Consider the following 21,821-nt stretch of genomic DNA (forward strand, 5'->3'; position numbering starts at 1 on the left):
ATCATCCACTCTTTCTCACCATCTGTCTGTCTTGCTTTCTCTTGATCTCACTCTCCATTTCTTTCTATGTTTCTTGTGTCTCTCTTCAACATAATGAACTTTCTTTATCTCTGTCTCTCTCACACTACAATACAAAAACATCCATTATAATTCAGTGCATTTGTAGAATGTAAGAAGATAGCAAGTAGGGTGGGAAGAATGTTGCAGAGGACACTTTTCATGAAGGTTTTCCGTGCTGACAAGTAAATTTCTCCAACAATTAGCATTATCAATCATCAGTCATTGACTAGTGTTTCTCAGTCAATCAAAACCGATGATTTCACCGAAAATATCAGTGGATTCAAACTTGTCAGTACTTTCCCCATGGTATAACAACCATGAAATATTGCCCTATTCATTATCATGGACAATAAAATCTATACATATTTCAGCCTTAAAAAAAAAAATTAATATCAGAGGCGTTGTTCAACATCTGTAATACCAGACAAGTGATGCAAAGATAAACAAAGACAGTCTTTTCTAAAAAAAGGCACAAGGTGCAACTACAAAGTACTTTCTTGCTTTCTTTTAATGCTTTCATATCCTTTACATGTATCATTTCTCATTTCTTAGTTTCAACTCAATATTTCACATTGGTTCAACTTATAGCATGGTGTTATAACTAAAGGTCTGAAAATAAAACCTAGCTTCTTAATTACCACATAGTATGGGATCCCATGGGCGTATTTCATGAATATGTTCGCAAAGATAAACATAACTTCATATGACCTGGAAATGAATTGCTCACTGATGTCCAGTTTTTTGTTGACATTTCAAAGTAGCTATGCATGTCATAATTAAAATACTTAATCTGAAATTATAGCAAGGAATATTATTTTGCCCTTAAAAATATTTGTTGCATTTTAGTATGGTTGATGGTGATAATACTTTTGCATATAGATTTAAATGCAATCTGAAGATTGAAAATGCCATTAGCTGATGTAAGTCATGGGAAACTTCATACATGAAGCTCCACTCCCACCCACTTCCAAGGTGGAGGATGGACATACTAATTTAAGAGAGATGAAACAAAATATCCTATAGATTCCAAATTTCAATCATGATATACGAGACAGCATTTCGAATGTAATGTAAATCTCTCCTTTTGAAGTACAGACATTACAGATTAGCCCCCTTTAGCCACTACCTAAACTCAAAGACCACCTGTCTTAGGCCATAAGTTCAGTTTCCCAGGGATAGTGTGTCCTATTAAAATGTGTGTGAGAGGAAACTGTACATAAGTTCCACCTGCACAAAAAGATCACTTGTCTTGTCTCCCTGGCTGGTCTTTACCTTCGGCATTCAATGTAATATTCCTGATATTACTGGTGTCTAGTCAACCCTACTCTTTCCTGCATGGCCATTGTCACATTATTTCTCACAGTGGTTCATACATTATTGATATTCATAGGCCTGTATTCTTAAACTCTGGTCAAACGTGGTTTTAACTATCGGAAGCCAAACGTGACTGTATATCTGAAAAAGTAGACTTGATTTATCAGTACATATGGCAACATTTAATTGTCTGGGAATGATAACTAACTGCCCTTTCACACGGTAAAAAGTTGCAATCTGAATGATGATTCCAATGAAAAATAGGCTAATGGCGAATATTTAGCACGTGTGAAACCGAACTAGAACATGATTAGAATAAAAAATGCTAATCAGGATTACAATAGCAATCATCATTACAATGATGAGTCAAGATTCACATGTAAAAAGGCCCTAAAATAGTTTTTAGCTTCACATAATTTTAGTACACAGCAAGACCATGGCCTAATTTAAAATATGGGCCATTAATAATGTTTACATACCTAATCACCTCCATCAATTCAGCATTAATTCACCAAATAATTTTTGATATGATGTGTACATTAAATGTGAACATCTAAATGAACCAGTTTCTCTGGAATGTAAAATCAATGAAACAATTATTTCACATACAAAACACTCATGAAAATGCCTCAGAAAATTACATGTCCACAGCACACAGTATGAAATGAACATAGCAATACATTCACAATAATAATCACAGTAAATGCATAAACAATGATGGAATCAGCAGGCATACTATTTGTCGTTTTGCCGAGGTCCTCATGCGTCCACATCTTATCTCTCACTCTAAATCCTAGGATCCACATGCATAGAGATATTTGCAATATCACTTTCATTTGATTATACAGGCTATAAGTGTATACTAACATAAGCACATTGGATGTTGAATAGCCCAGGGGAGCATTTCAATGAAAGGACTTGTGAGAGGTTCTGACAGCTACCACAGCAACAGAGTTTCTCCGCCAATCAAAATCAAGAAAGATGTCAGATCCGATATTTTGTCAGACAAAAATGATGATGAAACGCTCCCCCATTTGTCAACGTCTTCAAATTTTCATAATAATAATATAGGATAGTTGTAATAGAGTGCACATACCCAACTTGTTCAGTGCTCATGGCACTCTCATATCGCCCCAGCTACATGTAAGCTAGTCTACTGATATCGATGCTCAGCTTTTTAAAGGGATTACACATATACTTCCTGCCTGAACCCATTTACCACACCTGGGTTGAGTGCAGCACATGGTAGATTAATTTCTTGCTGAAGGAAAAAGCAAGTCATGGCTGGGATTTGAACCCATGACCCTCTGTTTCAGAGTCCGAAGACTTATCAGTAATCCACTGGGCCAAAACAGCTAAGGTAAAGGAATACTTTGTTGCAAGGTTTTTAAGGATAGAAACATGCGTAAACTTTGAACTATTTATTAAAGAAGACCACTGTCTGATTAAGATTTATTATTCCATATGCTTGGATGACTTTGCTTTTTTCTTGTAAGCTGGCCATCTGCATATAGGGCAAACATGGTTGCCATTATTCAGCCAGGCAAAGATACACTGTTGGTGATAGGCATGGCCACACGGTAGGCCACAGAGCATGACACCGGTCGTGTAGGCATCAATGCAGATGGCACACTGGGCATCGAACAGTACACCCTCCGGCCAGGACTTGGTGGTCTGGGGCCTCTTCTTCCTTGGGCTGGTCTTGGGTTTCACTTCAGCACAATGCCTGGGGGAGTGCTTCCTTGAAGCTAGGGCCAAGTTGGGCTTTTCTTTATCTTTTTCTTTTAGAGATTCTGCACAAAATTCAGGGGTTTCCATATTTGTTTCTTTTACAGGCTGGGGACATACTTGCCTTTCCCCGAAAGAACATTTCTCATGGTTAAAATTTGAATCGGCTTTGGTAAGTGGTTTCTCCCCGAGATCAGATCTTGCTCCATCTAACTCTGCTTCTAATCTATCTACACTAGATCCCTTTAGGACTTTGGATGTCGAGCCTGTGAAAAAACGTGTTTCATGTTCGGAATCCGACCAAGTTATAGATTCTGGCTGTTTGCAGCATGGCTTTTCTTGACCTTCAACAACAAATAGATCGTCTTCACCATTTCTTTTATTTGTACCAAAATCTTTTCTTTCCATTTTTGGGGAATAAGAACATGGGTTAGAATCATTTCTACATTTTAGACCACACTTTAATAAACACTGACGCAGTTCCGCGCATTTTTTTGTATGAGATCTACAAGCACCCTTTTCAGAATCGGAGGAGTCGTTGCCAGATGAGTAATTTTGAAGCCAGTCACAGCTGTAACGCCAAGTCAATAAATCATTCATGTAGTTTTCAGGTATCCGTGGATGCAGCCAGAGGTCTGGTACGGCCATCTGCTCTATCAACAAATCGAGTCCTTCTTCCCGGTGGTCGTGGCGTGGGAGACTGTTTCGTAAAGACGGAGACGGGCGCAGGAGGAAACTACGGAAATCCACCAGCGACGAACGCAGCCACATAGCACTCGTCATATCATCTTCGTGTCTTGGGGCATTTATCCTTTTAGAGACCCAGTTTACAGCAACACAATAGAGGAGAAAGGATCCAATGATGATGTAAGAATGTCCAGAATACATTATCCAATCTTGACAAAGTTTCCCCATCAGCCACGTTTGCGAGGATAGTCTCAGTATTTTATACAAATAATCTTGGACCGAGGCCATGAAGGGTAGTTGGATGATACCAAGCAACGGTAACCACAGCAATAAAAAGGTAATATTGTATTTTCCAATTGTCAACAGAAAGCTGCATATCCTTTTGGCTATGCCACCTTGAATGACAAATAAACCAATGAAACAAATGGCATTAACGTTGATAAAAGTCAAAACAAAGATATCATTTGCCTCTGGAGCGAGTGTTTGAAGGTAGATATCAAGAGCAGTGTATGTGCAATATTCGCCAATATGCGTGCCGTAAATGTTCTTTCCTTCCGGTGTAATGATCACATAGGATGGGAGCCAGTATTTCTGAGCCTGATTGTCAAAGACATAAAACGTTTTGGAGTCGCTGACAAAAACAAACTTCACACGGCCGGAATATTTCAAGTTTAGGGCAGAAAAGAACAGCGGTGGTTCGTGATTCCTTGAGAAAAGAACGATTTTGACGGCGTAATCTTGATCAGACTCGACCCGATCCCAATCAAACTCTTGCCCGATTCTCCTCTCTGTGTTGACCCTGTGAGCTAGCTCTAAGTACACCCAGTTGATGATCTGCTGGGCTTTTCCTGCTGATGTGAACATCGCCATGGACACTTCACCTTTGTGCCTGTGAGCTTGGGGCATGGCGAGGAGTAAGAGAGGCTGGTTCCAGTTCTTCTGAGGGCAGATCCTGTAAAAGACAGAAACATGGAGGCGTTATCACAAGCACTGTCCTCGTCTTGCTGCTTACGGGATGGGGGTGGGGCTAGTGGTCTTTGTGGGAGGGATGAAACTTGTGACCCCTTTGATACATGCATGAGGTTGTCGGAGTCAACATATCCCCTTTCCAGATAAAACCAGCCTTCTCAACTTGACATAAGAGGACATTCGGGTACACTATCAGACTGCAAAGTTTGTTTTTTGCAGAATCAAGGCTGAATATTTGAAAGGGAGTGTTGTTCTAGCTTGTATGGCACGTATCATTCAGGTATGAATATCTGCGACTGGTGCTTTGGGGCTTGGAAGATATATTGGACTATTTGTAAGGCTGAGGCCCTACATGGTCATGATGATGAAAAATGATCATGATGATGGCAATGATGGTGACAAAATTGTGATCCAAAGACCAAATTTGCACACCCCTATAATGGCCATAATCCTATTCTGGAGGTAGCCATCCCGGGGGAGGGAGGGGGGACACCTTTTTTTACCAAGGAATGCAAATGGTTACTTTCTCAGGTCAGGGACCTCAGAAAAAGAATTTTTTGTCCCCACCCCACCCATTTATGAAATCTTTAAACTCCCACCGCTGCTGTCATGGAAGGGTATCTGCATTTGAGACCCATCCACATCCCCCTCCCCAAAAAAAATGTATTAATAAAAAGACCTTGTGGTTCCATTTACTTTGCAGAACCATGTGACACAACACATGATTAAGCAAGCTCACAAAGCGTTACTGGCATGAAATGAAATATCATTGTGAAGAGCCATTGGTGTGGAAAAGATGGAATGTCTATTGTGTCCCAAATCAAACATTCTCATGCAATCACCATGAATGTGTATTTGCATTAATACATGTACATTTGTGCACTTAAGTCTATTTGTGTGTCCGTCAGTCAAACTATCGAACAGTAAAATATATATTTTCATTTTCATTTTTTCAAACCATTTTGCTATATTATTTGTTTATATTCAACATATTCAACAAGATATTGCTACGATTTTGCTCATATATTGATAAACTAAAATGAGGCTTAATGGGATTTTTTAAAATCTCTAGCAGTCACCCCGGGCAGTCACATGACCTTGTACACAATGGTTTTATATTTGTAGACCTACATGTATGTTCCGTAAGTCTATGAAAAACTATATCTACAAATACAATTTAACATGTACAATTAATTGCAAATACAGACTACTAGTTGTGTGATACTAATAGCTCTTTATGTATGTAATTTGTCCTGTAACATATGTAACATATCATCAATTTTCATACAATTGGTTGTAACTGTAAGTCCCTTGGGCAAAAAAGTTATAATCAAAAGAAAATATTAGTGGTATTTCTCTATGTTATTGCATGGCCCATAAGGCAAAAAAAAAATCAATTGCAGAATTGATAATTACACAATAGAAAATTACTAAAATATTTATAGAATTGAATTACTTAACAATTACCAAAATATTTATTGAATCAAATAGACTCTATCTTTGTGTTTAAATGTAATCTACCTTGGGTCAATAGAGCAGTCAAACGTTCCGTGTCGTATGCCAAACCTGGATAACTTTTTCACTACAGTTGACCATGCTCTTTTTCCCAGCAGCGGACCATGGTTTCCAGGAATAACCTGAAAAAAAATATGAAGAAAATAGTTTGAAAAGATGATAAACGAAGACCCAAAAATTCAGTATATCACTGAGCAACAAAAGTACATATTTGCATGCTGATCCAACAAGCATGAATTTTCTCTTTTTAATTCTGTTTTTATTACAACAAATTAAAGTAAATTACAAATGATTATTATGATTGCAAATCACATAAACACCAGTTGGTTACACAAAAAGACAAAATAACAACAATAATAATAGAATAACCCCTACCCACTTATTCCCCCCCCCCCCCTCCCCCAAGAGGAATGTGACAAAGTGTCGTGATGACTTATCGGTGTTATCTAAACAGGGATAGGTGATTTGGTAAATAATGTAGACAAAACAAGATATACAAGCAATGATTATGAGGTGATTTCCCAACAAATATTGATAAGATTAAAAGACAGAAACTGGTTATCTCAGATGACATAATAATGGAGGTTTTTATTAAAATGGACAAGTATATCGAGAGCAGGGAATTCAAGAAGCAGAAAAAAAAGAGAATGAATGAAAGAAATAGTAAATAAGAAAGCTTTACAAAAAACAAGGGATTGGGGGACAACCTGCTATCGGGTCTAAAACACTCTTCATACCCAAAAGGTTAGAAAAATAATAAACAAAGTACTTCAATAATGAATTAACAACATGAAAGACTCTTTCATGCACTGATGGATAAAGAAGGTTTGCCTCAAAGCAGTTCACCAAGTATGTAAAAAAAATGAAGACATGACATCAAAACCTCAACATGTTTTTTGAAAGGCCTCATTAGATTGGTGCTATCAAAGTAAATCAGTATCAATTCTTAAATACATTACCTGTACGAGCCATATACTGTCTTTCTTGTCCTCCACCTCCTCATAGAACTGGGTGTAACCGGTAAAAGCGGTTGAAGTAGTCTCCTCTTCCTCCACGTCAGAGACATCCTTTTCCATCATCAAAACCTCACCTTCCATGACTTGCCCTGATTACAAAAAGAGAATAGGATGGTCACACGTGTAATAATAGGCAGTTTTCGAACCACAATGCCGAATATTTTAAAGAACATTGAAATGTATTATTAAAGGACAAGTCCACCCCAACAAAAACTTGATTTGAATAAAAAGAGAAAAAATCAACAAGCATTACACTGAAAATTTCATCAAAATCGGATGTAAAATAAGAAATTTATGACATTTTAAAGTTTCGCTTATTTTTTACAAAATAGTTATATGAACGAGCCAGTTACATCCAGATGAGAGAGTCGATGACGTCACTCACTCACTATTTCTTTTGTATTTTATTATATGAAATATGAAATATTTTGATTTTCTCGTCATTGCCATGTGAAATGAAGTTTCATTCCTCCCTGAACACGTGGAATTCCATTATTTTAACATTTTGTTCTTCAGGCAAGGAGGTCCTAATCATCAAATTCGTAAAAATCGAAATATTGTATAATTCAAACAATAAAAAACAAAAGAAATAGTGAGTGAGTGACATCATCGACTCTCTCATCTGGATGTAACTGGCTCGTTCATATAACTATTTTGTTAAAAATAAGCAAAACTTTGAAATGTCATAACTTTCTTATTTTACATCCGATTTTGATGAAATTTTCAGCATTATGCTTGTCTGATTTTTCTCTATTCATTCAAATCAACATTTTTCTCAGGTGGACTTGACCTTTAACTGCCCTTCATGACAATGAGCAACCAAGAGGTCTTTGTCAAAAATCTGTGAATCAAAACAGCAGTTTCATCCTGGACAGAAGACGTTTGCAATTTATCGTCAGCTCTGAAACTATAAACATGAACTGCTATTCCGGTTCACCAATTTTCAACAAAGACCTCCAGGCTGTTTATTGTCATGTGATGGGCATTAAAAATATATTTACTGTGTTCTAGAATTTGCTCTACATGGCTGTATAAAAAATGCTATATCATATATAAAAAATATATTTGGAACTTAACACAAAGTTTCTAAGTGCTGCCTACTATTACCCCAGCTTTAGCATGGCTACCCGAGGCTGCATGCTGTCAGATATTTAACCCCTGACCTTGTGGTTCAAAGTTGAGACTTGAGAGACTTATCCAACCGAGTCACAACACTTCTACCGTCTATGAAATGAGTGGTGGTATTGTGGTTACAATCATCTTGTTGTTTTCTTTCACCTTCATTGAAGTCTAAGCATCAAGTTCCAATACAATCATACCCTTCTTACCTACCTGGTTATTCATAACTTCAGTGAGTTCAATATTTCACCTATTTATATCACTAGTACGATAATACACCAGACAGTTACCTGAAGAAGATTTTAGATCATATCTTTCATACTTTTCATTCACATTGATTAACTCATATCAACTCACCATAGATTGTTTTTTCATGATTATCATTATCTTCCTCATCATCATCATCCCCATCATAAATCATCATCACCACCATAATCATGATCAATAATCATATCCATCACCACCATCATTATCACCATCACTATCCTCCTCCTCATCATCATCATCATTCATCATCATTGTTATCATTCATCATAATCACCATCATCACCACCACCACCATCATCATCATCATCATCATCATCATCATCATCACCACTATCATCACCATCATCATCATTCATCATCATCATTCATCATCATCATCATCATCATCACCACCACCATCAATCAATTACATATTAAGTGGCACAACCCGGCCACATTAATGATCGAGTCTACGGAATCCATGCACCTACCAGATTCCTCAACAAGCTGCGTCAGTTCTGCTTTATCAATGACCCCTTCATAGCTCAGCCCTCGCCCATCCAGAAGACTCTTCAACTTCCTGACGCTCAAGGAGACTGGATCAACCAACTTCATCATCAGCAAACCCGTCTCGTACCAAGCGATATACTCCAGCAATCGGGCTAAGAGGAAGAGCAGCATGGCATATACCAACAAAAATATGATCTTCTTCATGAACATCTCCATCTTTAATACAAGATGAAAGTGATCTTCAGGAGGAAATAAACTCTATGTTGTGAAATTCCTTGATTATGTCATATTTGGCATTGTATCTGCAGTATCACTATATCATTATCAGCTCTCACTGCATGCAGCTGTGTGAAAATTATAGTTCCTACACTACAGCTAGATCAGTTCTCCAAACAAGGGATTAAAATATCTCATTTCGGTGACCTCTTAGTTGTCTTGGGCTCGTCTTTCATTCAATTTATGCATCTATTACGGTATACCATCTATTACATGCAACTGTCTCTGAGCTGTGTGAGCTCCCGCTTGACGCCCTGTCCAAATAAGGCTTACGTGGCATTAACAATGCACTGGCCTGGCCTGGCCGGTGCGACATACACAACACAAAATCGACGATCGATGTTTCCCTGTCAGTGTTTGAAGATAATCCCCTTCCTTTGGTCGGCTTTGTGTTGAGAATTAAGTTCATGTATGAGATAACGGCCACGTTGAGATTCCGCAAAATTCGTTGTATCCAAGAATATACTGATGAGAAGCGTTAATTGCAGTCTGATTGCAGTCGGCCGTCGGCTCGCTTGGGATGGCAGATTACGACAACCCGGAAGTACGATGTAAACATAGCGCGACGTAATTTAGCGCGCGGGACATTTAAATCACATGCTTGATCACATGATGAGGTTTCATGCACGATACTCCTCGATACTCTTCACCACCCCCCCCCCCCAAAAAAAACCCTGGCTTCTGTCACCCTGACCAATCTGGTGTCAAACTCCTATCGCTAATTATAGCTCAACTGTTTTATCCTGCAGTTAAAATATTGTTTTAGTTTTATACTCACGGTTTATATTCGCTATGCTTTACATTCCAATTGCTTATTTAACAATGCATCTTCGCATATGTATCATCACATGATTGCCATATTGTTGTACACCCAGAAGTTTTGGAAGGATTGTTAAAGGTCCATCCCTCAAACTAGCATAACGCTGAAAATTTCATCAAAATCGGATGTATAAAATAAGAAAGTCATGGCATTTTAAAGTTTCGATAATTTTTCCAAAAAACAGCATAGGCGGATCCTAGGGGGGGGGGGCGAGGGGCCCGCCCCCCCCCCCCTTATTGGCAGCGCAAGAAGAAAAAAAAGGAGAAAGATAAAAAAAGGGAAAAGGTGGAGAAAAAAGAAGAGGGAAAAAGAGGAGGAAGACGAGTAAATAAAATAATATGAGGGGAAGACTTGGAAAAAATATCTTTCATGTCACTATATCCTGCAGACTTAACAAGCCTTGCTTTTTTATGCAGGTTCCCTCATATTTCACTCTTTTAAATTGTCTTTAATTCCAAATCGCTATTTTCCTTAATTTGAATTAATTGTTATGCCTTGTCTGATTTGTATTCTCATAAGTTTTCTGATATTGTTTCATAATTTTGTTTGTACTTGTGAAATATGTGAAATAAAATCAAATCAAATCAAACTATATAAAATTTTCGCTCGCGCTTTCCACTCGCATTACATGCTCGATGATCGAGACAAACTGTACATAATATCTTGCTCAATAGGCTGGTATGGAGTTTAAAATATAGAGTTTTGAAGTCAATATACAAATCATATTTCAGCTCGGGCATCGAGCTTTAATTTTTTTATTTACAAATTGATTTGTAAAAAGTGCTCTGTAAAATGTCCGTTTTATTGTCTGAGTATCAACATTTTCAGCCCGCGCTGCGCGCTAGCACTATTTGATTTGCCAATTAATCATGCATCCTATAAAGTTCTCAAAATAGTCCTTTTCAGGTTTGATTGTCAAAACCAGGTAGTTCTGCGCGCTTGCATTTTGGTTGGTGAGTAATGTATACATCTGTAGTAATTTTATAACAAACTACTTAAAATCCTGTTTTCATGAAAGTTTATCAAAAATTTCGGCTCACGATTTGCGCTCGCATTAATTGTTAAAAATGTATTAAACCATGCATCCTATTCATAATTACAAAAGTGCTTAAAATGTCCTGTTTTGAGGCCTTAATGTCAACAAATTTCAAGCTCTCATTAGGCTTATTAGATCAATAAATAAGATAACAACATTTTCATGAATTCATAATTGAATTGTCCCTTTTTTAGGAAGGAATATCGGAATATCAAATATTTTTTAGCGCGCGCTTCGCGCTCGCATTATTGTTTCAAATTGAAACTATCATACGTTGTACAACAAATAATTTATGCCATGTTCTGCCTGCTCGATCTCAAAGTTCTCGACAAAAATGAGATACACCATATTACCAGTCACAAAGTATTATACATTTAAATGTAGGTAATCTATTTAATTGAGATGACAATCAATCTCGACCTTTGTACCCTTAGGCACGAGCGTACCTACGGGGGGGGGGGGGCAGTCTGCCCCCCTGCCGAGCCACAACCCATGCAAAGGACGTATCCCTGCCCCCCTGACGAGCTTGAAAGACCTTTTTTGCCCCCCCCCCCCCGACGAGCTTGAAGACCTTTGTTGCCCCCCCCCCTGACGAGCTTGAAGACTTTTTTTTTTTTGCTTGTCAAATTTTTTGGCGGACGGTTTTGCCCCCCCCCCCTGTGGAAAATCCTAGGTACGCCACTGCCCTTAGGGATATTTCGGTGGAAAAACAAAGTTGCTATAGTGCATGTCTCGAAAATATGGGTGGTTTTGGATTGTTTGCCATAGCAAGAGTTGTAAATATGGACAATTTCAAATGAACAGCAAGACAAAACAATGAATTAATTGTAATAATATTTACATCAAATAAATGAAAGTGAATAAAATTTTCATAATCCTATCAATCCGGTGTGAGATTATTGATAATTATAATTATAAAGATATACCCGGATTTTGCAATAGTATGTTCATGAAAACAACTGTTCCCTATATGTGTGTGTGGACTTTCGGACACTCAAATTCACGCGACTAACCACTATGACTCATATTAAAAGTTAAGGTCTTACTATCGGAGGTAAACTTTCTAAAAATACCCAGATTCTAGGTCTAAATCTAAAACACTCGAACCCATGTTTATTGAGATAAGCAGGTTATTTAAAACAATCATGTTTAAAATAATCCAGTTTCAGATCAGAATCTCCAAAATTTTCTGCTCGCGCTTCGCGCTCGCATTTTTTGTTTGTTTTAAGAATGTTTTTATTGTATATTCTCTCAAATCAAAATACACAGTCACATTCCAATATTAATGTGGAAAATCGATATTCAATAACCCATCCTTTTCATGATTTACAAAACGTGAATAGAGTGTCCCGTTTTTTAGGTCTAAGTCTCAATTTTCCGATCGCGCTTCGCGCTTGCATTTTACGCTTAGTTATATACCTATCCTGTTCACGATTACCAAAAGTGCTAAGAATATTCCTTAGGTCGAATGTCAAAAAATTTCAGCTCGCGCTTCGTGCTCGCATTATTTGATTGTTGCAATATGTATCGTCTTCATGGCTAACTGCAAACAGTCCTTAACAGCTCCCTTTCGACCAGGCCAAAACGTATGGGTGTATTAAAAAATTCTGCTCGCGCTTTGCGCTCGCAGTAATCATATATTTACATACGCATCTTGTTCAGGATCACAAACATTCCCCAGAATATTCAATTTTCAGGACAAAATATATGAAATTTCCAAGAATTTTAGCTCACGCTTCGCACTATCTAAATAGGGCTCATGAGATAATAATATCTCTATGTTGCTTTATAAGAATATAGCTAAGAAATTACTGTTAGGACTACCTCTTCACAGAAACAAACAAAAATCAACTTTGTGCAGCCGATCGGGGAAAATGTGGGTGAATTTTATTTCTGCCCCCTCCCCGCATTGGCAAATGCTGGATCCGCCCCTGAAATAGTGATATGCACAACTCAGTGACATGCAAATGAGACAGACGATGATGTCCCTCACTCAATATTTCTTTAGCTTTTATTGTTTGAATTAATATTTCATTTTGTGCAGATTTGGCAATAAGGACCAATTGACTGAATAATTCCACAGGTTCAGGGTTGAATTAATCGTTTTTTCACTTGACAATGAGGAGGAAATTAGAATATTTCACATTTTATATAGTAAAATACAAAAGAAATAGTTAGTGGGTGACGTCATCAGTCTCCTCATTTGCATACCGACCTGGGGCCCGTAACACAAAACTTAGCAATGATCGTAGAACATTTTCTACGATTGATTCCATTGACTACATTGTACCATCGATCGTAAAATTCAAGCGTACGATCAATCGCTATAACCTTTGTATACGGGACCCAGGATGTGCATATGACTGTTTTTTTTTTAATGAAGCAAAATTTAAAAATGTCATAACTTTCTTATTTTACATCCGATTTTAATGAAGTTTTCAGTGTTATGCACTTATGCTTGTTGGATTTTTCTATATTTATTTAATTAACAACGGAAACTTAAATCTCGTTGCCCCAGTGAAGCCAGTGATCCAATCGAGGGGCTCGATCCTTGGCGCCCCTCGGGAAGGACAGCAGGGTATAGGCCTAATTGCCTCTTAGATATAAGTTGTCGAAAAGCAGTCGAAAACAGTATTGACGTGCAGGATATAAAAGTACGATCCTCAGCCCCGCCCTCACGGCTATGGTGATAGTGTTCTGAAAGTAAAAAAAAAGTATACACACAAAAATAATTTATTGACCCTTTTTATTGTTACATAATTATGGCGTTGGGACATTATCGGCAGAAATTGAGTTGAGAATAGGCTGCTCCACTGTTCTTCCTTTTGTAAATATATCAATACATTCCTTTTCATTTTTTCTTCTAAAATCAAATTCCCTCTTTTTTTTATCATGCTGTACACAACAGATTACTTTACATATACAAGAAACCCTACACACCAATGCAACAATATGCTATGAAGAAGTACACTTTACTTAAAAAATGTCTCAATATGAGATTACAAAAATATCGATCTCAATTAATGTCTATATATTTCCATGCAGTTTAAAGTGTTTAAATAACATAAATGTTATAGTCAATCATCCTCAACTTTAGCACAATGATAGATTTGTACGTAGCACGTACCACATCTTTTACTAAACTACTGTCACTCTTACTGTGAATTAATGGGATTATTTGAAAAAAATAAAAGAATATCAGGGAATTCCGTTACATACATGTAGCTTAATTTTAGCTATATATATACACATGAAATACGAAAATAAGGTTTTCACCTAAATTTGTAGGTCATTTTTGACAAGCAAAAAAAAGGGTTTTCTATTTCAAAGGGGGGGGGGGCACACTTGGGTAAAAACGGTATTTTTACATTACAAATTTTGATTACGGCTCTCAAAGGGGGGGGGGGGAGGGGCACTTACCAGCTGTGCCTCCCTGGATCCGCCACTGGTGGTTGTCAAAGAAGGAAGAAAAATAGATTATCACTAGAAAATAGTAGAATAATGGCATAAATAATAGGCCCCCAATTGTAATTTTTTCCCTCCCCATGATGATAAAAACTGTTTTATCCGACAGTTATTATCATAGCAACGCGTGTTTCTCAGCCAATCAAAATCAAGGAAAATTGTCAGATTCTACAACTTGGCTGACGCGTAATGTTTATGACCCCCCCCCCCGAAGCTGATGATCACATGACCTGGCGCGGCATGTCAAAGGAACAGGGGAATCCCCTAAGCTCACTCTCGATCTCACCTCGCGGATATCGAATACATGCAGCTCAGCCTGGTACTGGACTACTGGTACCGCCTACCGGTAGTGGTAGGCAATTTAAAGCGGAATGTCTTCTTCAGGAATATCCACGGAATCGCAAGAGACTTCGTAATCTGTGTAAGGGTTGCCTAAATAGAGCAAATACGTTGCGCCTTGATGACTTGAGTTGAGGGAAGGGTTTATATTTATTTTCCTCTATGAAAGGAGGTGATCGAGAACTCATCTCGAGCACATCCACTGCACAAGTGCAGCTGCACTTCCACTGACACTTGACCCGACCGCGACGGCGCGGCGTGACATGATCTGACTGAGCGCGGGCCTTGTGACTGTGTGGGGCGGTTTTGTGCTAGATCTGTTATTCTGTATCAATACTATCACTATTCTAATTATAGATCTGATGGGTAATGTTTAAATGAAACACACAAAAACATTTTGAAATATTGTTTAGAAATTTCTAATTTTAAATGATGACGGTGAGGTGTCTGCATGGGATTTATTTTACATTACAATTTCTGACATTTTTGCTGAGCTGTTTCAGCGGAACAACCCAATTTACAGTATGATAGTTTTGAATGTTATTGATTAGATCTATAATGAATGTATAGTAATGATATTGATGATAATACTGAAGGTCAAGTCCATCCCAGAAAAAAGTTGATTTGAATAAATAGAGAAACATCAAACGAGAATAATGCTGAAAACTTCATCAAAATCGGATGGATAAAAATTTATGACATTTTAAAGTGTCGCTACCAATTTTTCCCAAAACAGTTCTATGCTCAAATCAACTAGTGTGATAAAGATATGCAAATGAGAGAGTTGATGATGTCACTCACTATTTCTTTTTTTTTTTTTTTTTGAATTATACAATATTTCATTTTTTATGGATTTGACAATTATTTACCATATCTAGCTTGTTTGAAAAAAAAAAATGTTAAACAATCAAATTCCACATTGTTAAGGGAGGAATGAATTTTTGCTCACATGGCAATGAGGAGAACATTCAAATATTTCATATAATAAAATACAAAAGAAAAATAGTGAGTGGGTGATGTCATCAGTCCCCTCATTTGCATACTGACCAGGATGTGCATAACTGTTTTGTGCAATTTAGCAAAACTTTAAAATTTCATAATTTTGTTTATTTCAGATCCGATTTTGATGAAATTTTCAGTGTTATTCTTGTTTAATTTTTCTCTTTCTATTCAAATCATCTTTTGTTGGGGTGGAATTGTCCTTTTAACAATAATAATTTAAAGTTTACAAAGTCTAATCAGTTTTCATATAACTTTATCTTTTTTTTTTTACAGGCTATCTTTGACACTCCGTGTCAGTGGACGAGCTATTTAAGTGGTGTGAATACATGAATAAGTGGTCAGTGAATCTATTGCGTGCTTGATGCATCTGATCGGAAGCGGCAAGCCGAAGCAAGGATATCCATGGAACAAAACATCCTGATGCAGCTCTCAAAGTTAAATGGCCTATTTGCTGTGAGGAAGCCAATGGGTATCACATCGGCGAAGGTCGTAGGCAGAGTGAAGGCTGCGTTGCTCAGAGACCTCAAGAATGCAGAAAAGACAGAGGGTCTGGGAGGAGATGGACAGGCTCAGAATGCTCAAGGGTGGCCAAGATCTTTTATCATTATGGGGGGGGGGGGATGAGGGCACTTGGCAATATCATGAATGACTAGAAAAATTATGTACAAGGATATAGCTTTTCTGGTTTAAATGCAATGTATGGGATGTTGAGGGTGTCAATTTTTTTTTTTTTTGTTGATTTTGTGCATTCAAGGATTCTTTGAATAGGGTTTGTAGATATAGGCCTACTTTAATAGAAAATTATTTTACAAATGAAAAAAAGAAAGTGTTTAGGGGTGTTTTGGGAGAACTGTGATTGTAGATATGTAAAGGGGTAGGTATAGTTGATTGCCCCTTCCCATATGCACAGCTCAAATATTGCTCTGAATATGTTAACTTATAATATAATCAGAAAGTATTCTGATCCCGAGGCAAAACTCCGAGCTAATGATGGAAACAAATTTATTGAAAATGAGAACTAAAATATTGAATAATCAATTTGTGTAATCATAATTTTTTTATTGATGAGGTTGTCTAACATTAAATTGTGTCCCATTTTTATTCAATTACAGTGGTTCATATACCCAACGAGCTGATGATCAGAAATGGATCAAACTCCCTAAAATGGGTCATGGAGGAACTCTGGATATGAACGCCACCGGTGTGCTCGTGATAGGATGTGGGAGAGGTACCAAGTTACTCTCATCATTTCTTCAAGGAGGAAAGGTAAACATTAGATAATAATTTTAATATAGGATATTTTTATAGCTCACATATCCACCTTGTTAGGTGCTCAAGGTGCTCCTATATTACCCAGGCTAAACTCGACAACCGATTCCAATGCTAACAGCTTTTTGAGGAATTACTTCCTGCCAGTGCCCATTCGCCTAACCTGGGTCGAGTGCAGCACATTGTGGATCAATTTCATTCTGATGGAAATTATGTCATGGCTGTGGTTCGAACCCACGGCCCTCTGTTTAAAAGTACAGAATTCACAAAGATGGTTTTGAATCTGCAGTTTGAAACCATGGTTTATTGCACATTTTATACATTAATTATGTATTTATGGTAATGAATATAGTGCACATATATATATATTGAGGAGGCATCCCATGCTGCCTGCTTAAAAGGTTAAAGCTTAAATGAGCCAACTGATTTGAATTGAAAAGTTCACTGTCACTGTTAATTAATCTACAATATTCAGTGGCCTGTATTCTGAAGTCAGGTTTAACCTAGACCATGGTCTAACTCTGTTCTAAAATTATGGGGAGCCAAAAATTCAAAAATTATGTTTATAATATTGTATATCTCTTTATGTTTACTACTTTTTTCCTGTTGCTTTCATAATGAAGAAAATACCTCAGAATACTTCAATAGACAATTATGAAAAATTTGGGTGTCAAATGAGTTGATAAATAGGATGTGTACTGTTAGGGATTTGTGCCACAATTGGCTCTCTATCGTTAAACTACAACTTCAAACCAGAGTTTAATTTTAACCTGACTTCAGAATACGGGCCACTGTGAACAATTTGATTGATAAAATACAAGATATCAAGTATGCAGCTCAGTACCGAAACGCCTCGTCTCTCCATTCCATGCAACCATTTACAATATAACAATAATTCTAATTGAGACAAATAAATTTGTATTTCAATCTGGTTTACCTAAGGTGTATGTAGCCCAAGGAAGACTAGGCAAAGCAACAGATACGATGGATGCCTCTGGGAAAGAAGTCAAGACAGCAAAATTTGGTAAGTTTATTTTTTTTTTAATTATCTCTCTTTATGCCCCGTAAGATGAAATCCAGAGGGGGCATTAAGCATGGCTAATGCACTTCCTCCTGTCCACCCATCTAATTCAAAATTCCTTTTCTTGACTTTCACGACTGTCCATTAGCTCCAGAATATATGACCTCCCTCATAGAACAACGATGTCTAAGTCCTGGCTTGTGCTCATCTGGCACGGGTGTCTCTGCTCATGCACCCATCATACACCTAAAGGGATATGGAGACCATGCCCTTTCATCCATTGCTCCACGCTTTTGGAACCCCTCCCTTATTCGCCCTGTGAAATTGACAGCATTGAACTCCTCAAATTATGCTGCAAACTCAGTTACATGTATTTCAACAGATGCGTAGTAATGACTTTAATTGGATGAGCCTGCACCGGCCTATGAATGTTTTTAACAGATACATGGCACAATATAAATGATGTGGATCAATCAATCTATAAATGTAGTTTCTATTTGTTCATTTTTATAAAATAGACTGAATTTCAGCCAAAGTTGGAAATACAATACTGTTTTATGAATTTTTAGAGAGCTGCTTAACAAGGCACATGTGTACTAAGATCATAATTTAGAAATATATTATAAAATGATATTGATAATATGGCCGGGATCCAAAATCAAGTGCTTGGCTGATATCTCTAGAGTCATTTATTTTAGCTAACAGGAAAAATATGCTGGTGCTTATGACCAATTCTATTGACCAGTCAATCTATCATGATTTTGAGACTGGGCGCATGGTTTACCAAATAACAAGGAACCACATCACTATCTTATAAAACAAATAATACACGTCAATTTGTCAAGCATTAGAAGAAATGCCCCGTTTGAAACAGTCCAAATGTCAAACTATTCCAAATAGTTCTAAGACATGCGTGTATAATTCTTACTAACGCCCTTGATGACGTGTATTATATTTATATCATATTTGTATTATATTGATTACTGTATGCTTGCTGTTTTGCAGATCATGTGACCAAGTCTGGGTTTGAGAAGAGTCTGGAAACCTTCCTTGGTGACATTCTTCAAGTTCCGCCCGTGTAAGTACAAGTCTGTCTCAAGCTTAAGTAAATGTTCAGTGATGTGGATGTCTAGGCAGTATCATCTAACGTTTTTACAAAGTGTATTCAAATTCATGGATTCGTTGTGACACTTTAAATTTTATTTTGAGGATGTTTAGCACCCTCTATCATTAATGAATTTTCTTTTAGAATGGGCGTGAGGGTAGTCTTAAGACTTATACCCTTTCACTCAAAGCCCAGATTGTATCATCTAGTTCATCAGAAAATAATGGTATTATTGATATTTATAAAATTATTAAACATGCGTGGAAGCATGATATAAACATTTTATTCTTAGCAAATATTGTGCGTGTTATAAAGAGTAGCCTTAGTAGAAAATTATTTGATTTTATTAGTTGTAATAAAAGACTGCAAATAAAGTATAGGCCTAGCATTCGAGATCAGGATCCAGCTACTATTTAAGTAGATTGGATCTTTATCTGGTGGTATTTAAAATAACTCTGGGGATCAAAAGAAGTTAAAACAGTGTAATCGCCTATACATTTGCAGTTATTCAGCTTTGAAGGTGGATGGGAAGCGCATGTCTGATCGAGCAGCAAGAGGAGAGGATGTACTACCCAAAGCAGCCAGACCAGTCAAAGTGTACGATTTACAGTGCCTACGATTTCATCCACCGGATTTTGAAATAGGTAGATTTACCACACACACTTCCCTTAACCCGCCGAGACCGAGTCTTGGCTTTACGCAGAATTTTTACAGAAGGGGGGAGGAGACTGTAGAAAACAAGGGAGCAAATTAGCGACCAAGCTTGTCATGGGGGCACTTTTGCATTTTCTAGAATGAAAATGAAAGGATTTTGTGCACACTTTTGGTGAATTTTGTGAAAATTTTCAGTTTTGTAATGATACTTCTATATATAAATGTACAATTGATGATTATTTAGAATAAAATGAATTTGTATTTGAAATTAGGATTTTGACTGTGTTCCATTATTGTATTTTACTGTAAGAGCTTTACATACATTCCATCAAATTAGTAATAACATTTTTTTTACCTTTTATTCTTGATTAGAAGTCCATTGCGGGGGAGGATTCTATGTGAGAAAACTAATCCATGATATTGGAAAGAGTAAGTATACTAGTGTATTAACTTTTATCATTATAACGTTATGCTAAAAAGTGAGTGAACCCCCACCACATAATACACTCCTTCATGCTGACCCCAGAGTAACCGACCTTATTGAATGTAGTATTCTATCACCTGACTTCACAATTAAATATAAAAAACATGGCAGAGCTTGAACACTTAAAATCTCGTCATTTTCTGGTAGGGTCAGTAATTTTTGAGCACCATTGTATATTATCTTGTATACATTTTTTTGCATCATCCTCTTTTCAATCCAGTTATCTGTTTATTTATGTCATACTGTGTTATATTTGAAAGAAGAAAACGCCCCCAAAAAGGATGAAGTTGAATTTTAAGTTTCATTGAACCATAGAGTCCTAATTCTCTACTTTTATGAAAGAATAATAATAAGGAAAGAAACTATACATAGAAACTGCACATAGTTTTGCAGGGGCCACTGAATTACTCTGAAAGGAGGGGAGAGGGGGGGGGGGATTCTGGACAATGAAAAAGCACAATGAAATGGTTATTTCTTATGTTTTTGTCCATGTTGCCCCTGTTGTATCAATTGCCTCCAAGACATGGGCCTTTTTTTTTTTTAAAGTAGTAGAATAACGGTAGTACAAGGCGAGGTGGAATGTTAACCATAAATCGAGAATCCAACATTTTCTTTTTCTTCAGGTCTCGGAACCTGTGCATTCATGACGGGGTTGTGTCGGACGAACCAAGGTTGCTTTCAGCTAGACCAGCATGCATTGCCAGAAGAGAAATGGACATTGGAGGATATAGTAAAAGCCCTTGATGAATTTCATACCATGGATCCGGGTGTTAGGTGACCAAGCCCAAACAATGTATGGACTCTAAACAGGACTGTAACACTTGCAGTTTGCCAACCACTTATGAGAGCAGACTGAACGAGAGACGTCTTCTGGTAATAAATTTACACCTTTCGTGCAATCTTTGAATGGTCCAGGAGAGCGTTTCATGATAGGACATGTCGGACGTTTTATATGCCAAGCTGAAGTGTTCTTGTCAAGCTCAACTTTTTAGAAAAAAACCAAAACATTTGTAATGTTATGTATATGAAGGAAAAGGGACTTCCTCCTGTGGGCATCGACTCACTTATTTGCATTTCCGAAACAATGTAGATACACCTGTACTTTGAAAATAATTTTTAAAAGGATTTTGTAATTTTAAACTTTTTTTTTCAATTTTGATTTATTTCATTGACTTCATTGTTCTGT

General features: G+C 37.2%; 2 protein-coding genes across 2 annotated transcripts; one reads left to right on the top strand and one right to left on the bottom strand.

Moving 5' to 3' along the window:
- Positions 1 to 553: 553 nt before the first annotated feature.
- On the bottom strand, positions 554 to 9,988 carry LOC129272337 (E3 ubiquitin-protein ligase RNF103-like). The gene is made up of 4 exons (XM_054909491.2): positions 9,146 to 9,988; positions 7,233 to 7,378; positions 6,280 to 6,395; positions 554 to 4,741 (listed from the first exon to the last, which is right to left on the bottom strand). Exons 1-4 carry the CDS (start codon positions 9,378 to 9,380, stop codon positions 2,830 to 2,832), a joined length of 2,409 nt encoding a protein of 802 aa, XP_054765466.2. The 5' UTR covers positions 9,381 to 9,988; the 3' UTR covers positions 554 to 2,829.
- A 5,064-nt stretch (positions 9,989 to 15,052) lies between these two features.
- LOC129273074 (pseudouridylate synthase TRUB1-like) lies at positions 15,053 to 21,606 on the top strand. The gene is made up of 8 exons (XM_064107472.1): positions 15,053 to 15,182; positions 16,376 to 16,686; positions 17,215 to 17,368; positions 18,314 to 18,395; positions 19,398 to 19,470; positions 20,002 to 20,141; positions 20,524 to 20,580; positions 21,259 to 21,606. The coding sequence occupies exons 2-8, from the start codon at positions 16,505 to 16,507 to the stop codon at positions 21,411 to 21,413; spliced, it is 843 nt and encodes a 280-aa protein (XP_063963542.1). The 5' UTR covers positions 15,053 to 15,182; positions 16,376 to 16,504; the 3' UTR covers positions 21,414 to 21,606.
- Positions 21,607 to 21,821: the final 215 nt, after the last annotated feature.

The sequence above is a fragment of the Lytechinus pictus genome, chromosome 12 (assembly GCF_037042905.1).
Source record: "Lytechinus pictus isolate F3 Inbred chromosome 12, Lp3.0, whole genome shotgun sequence".
NCBI classification, from domain to species: domain Eukaryota; kingdom Metazoa; phylum Echinodermata; class Echinoidea; order Temnopleuroida; family Toxopneustidae; genus Lytechinus; species Lytechinus pictus.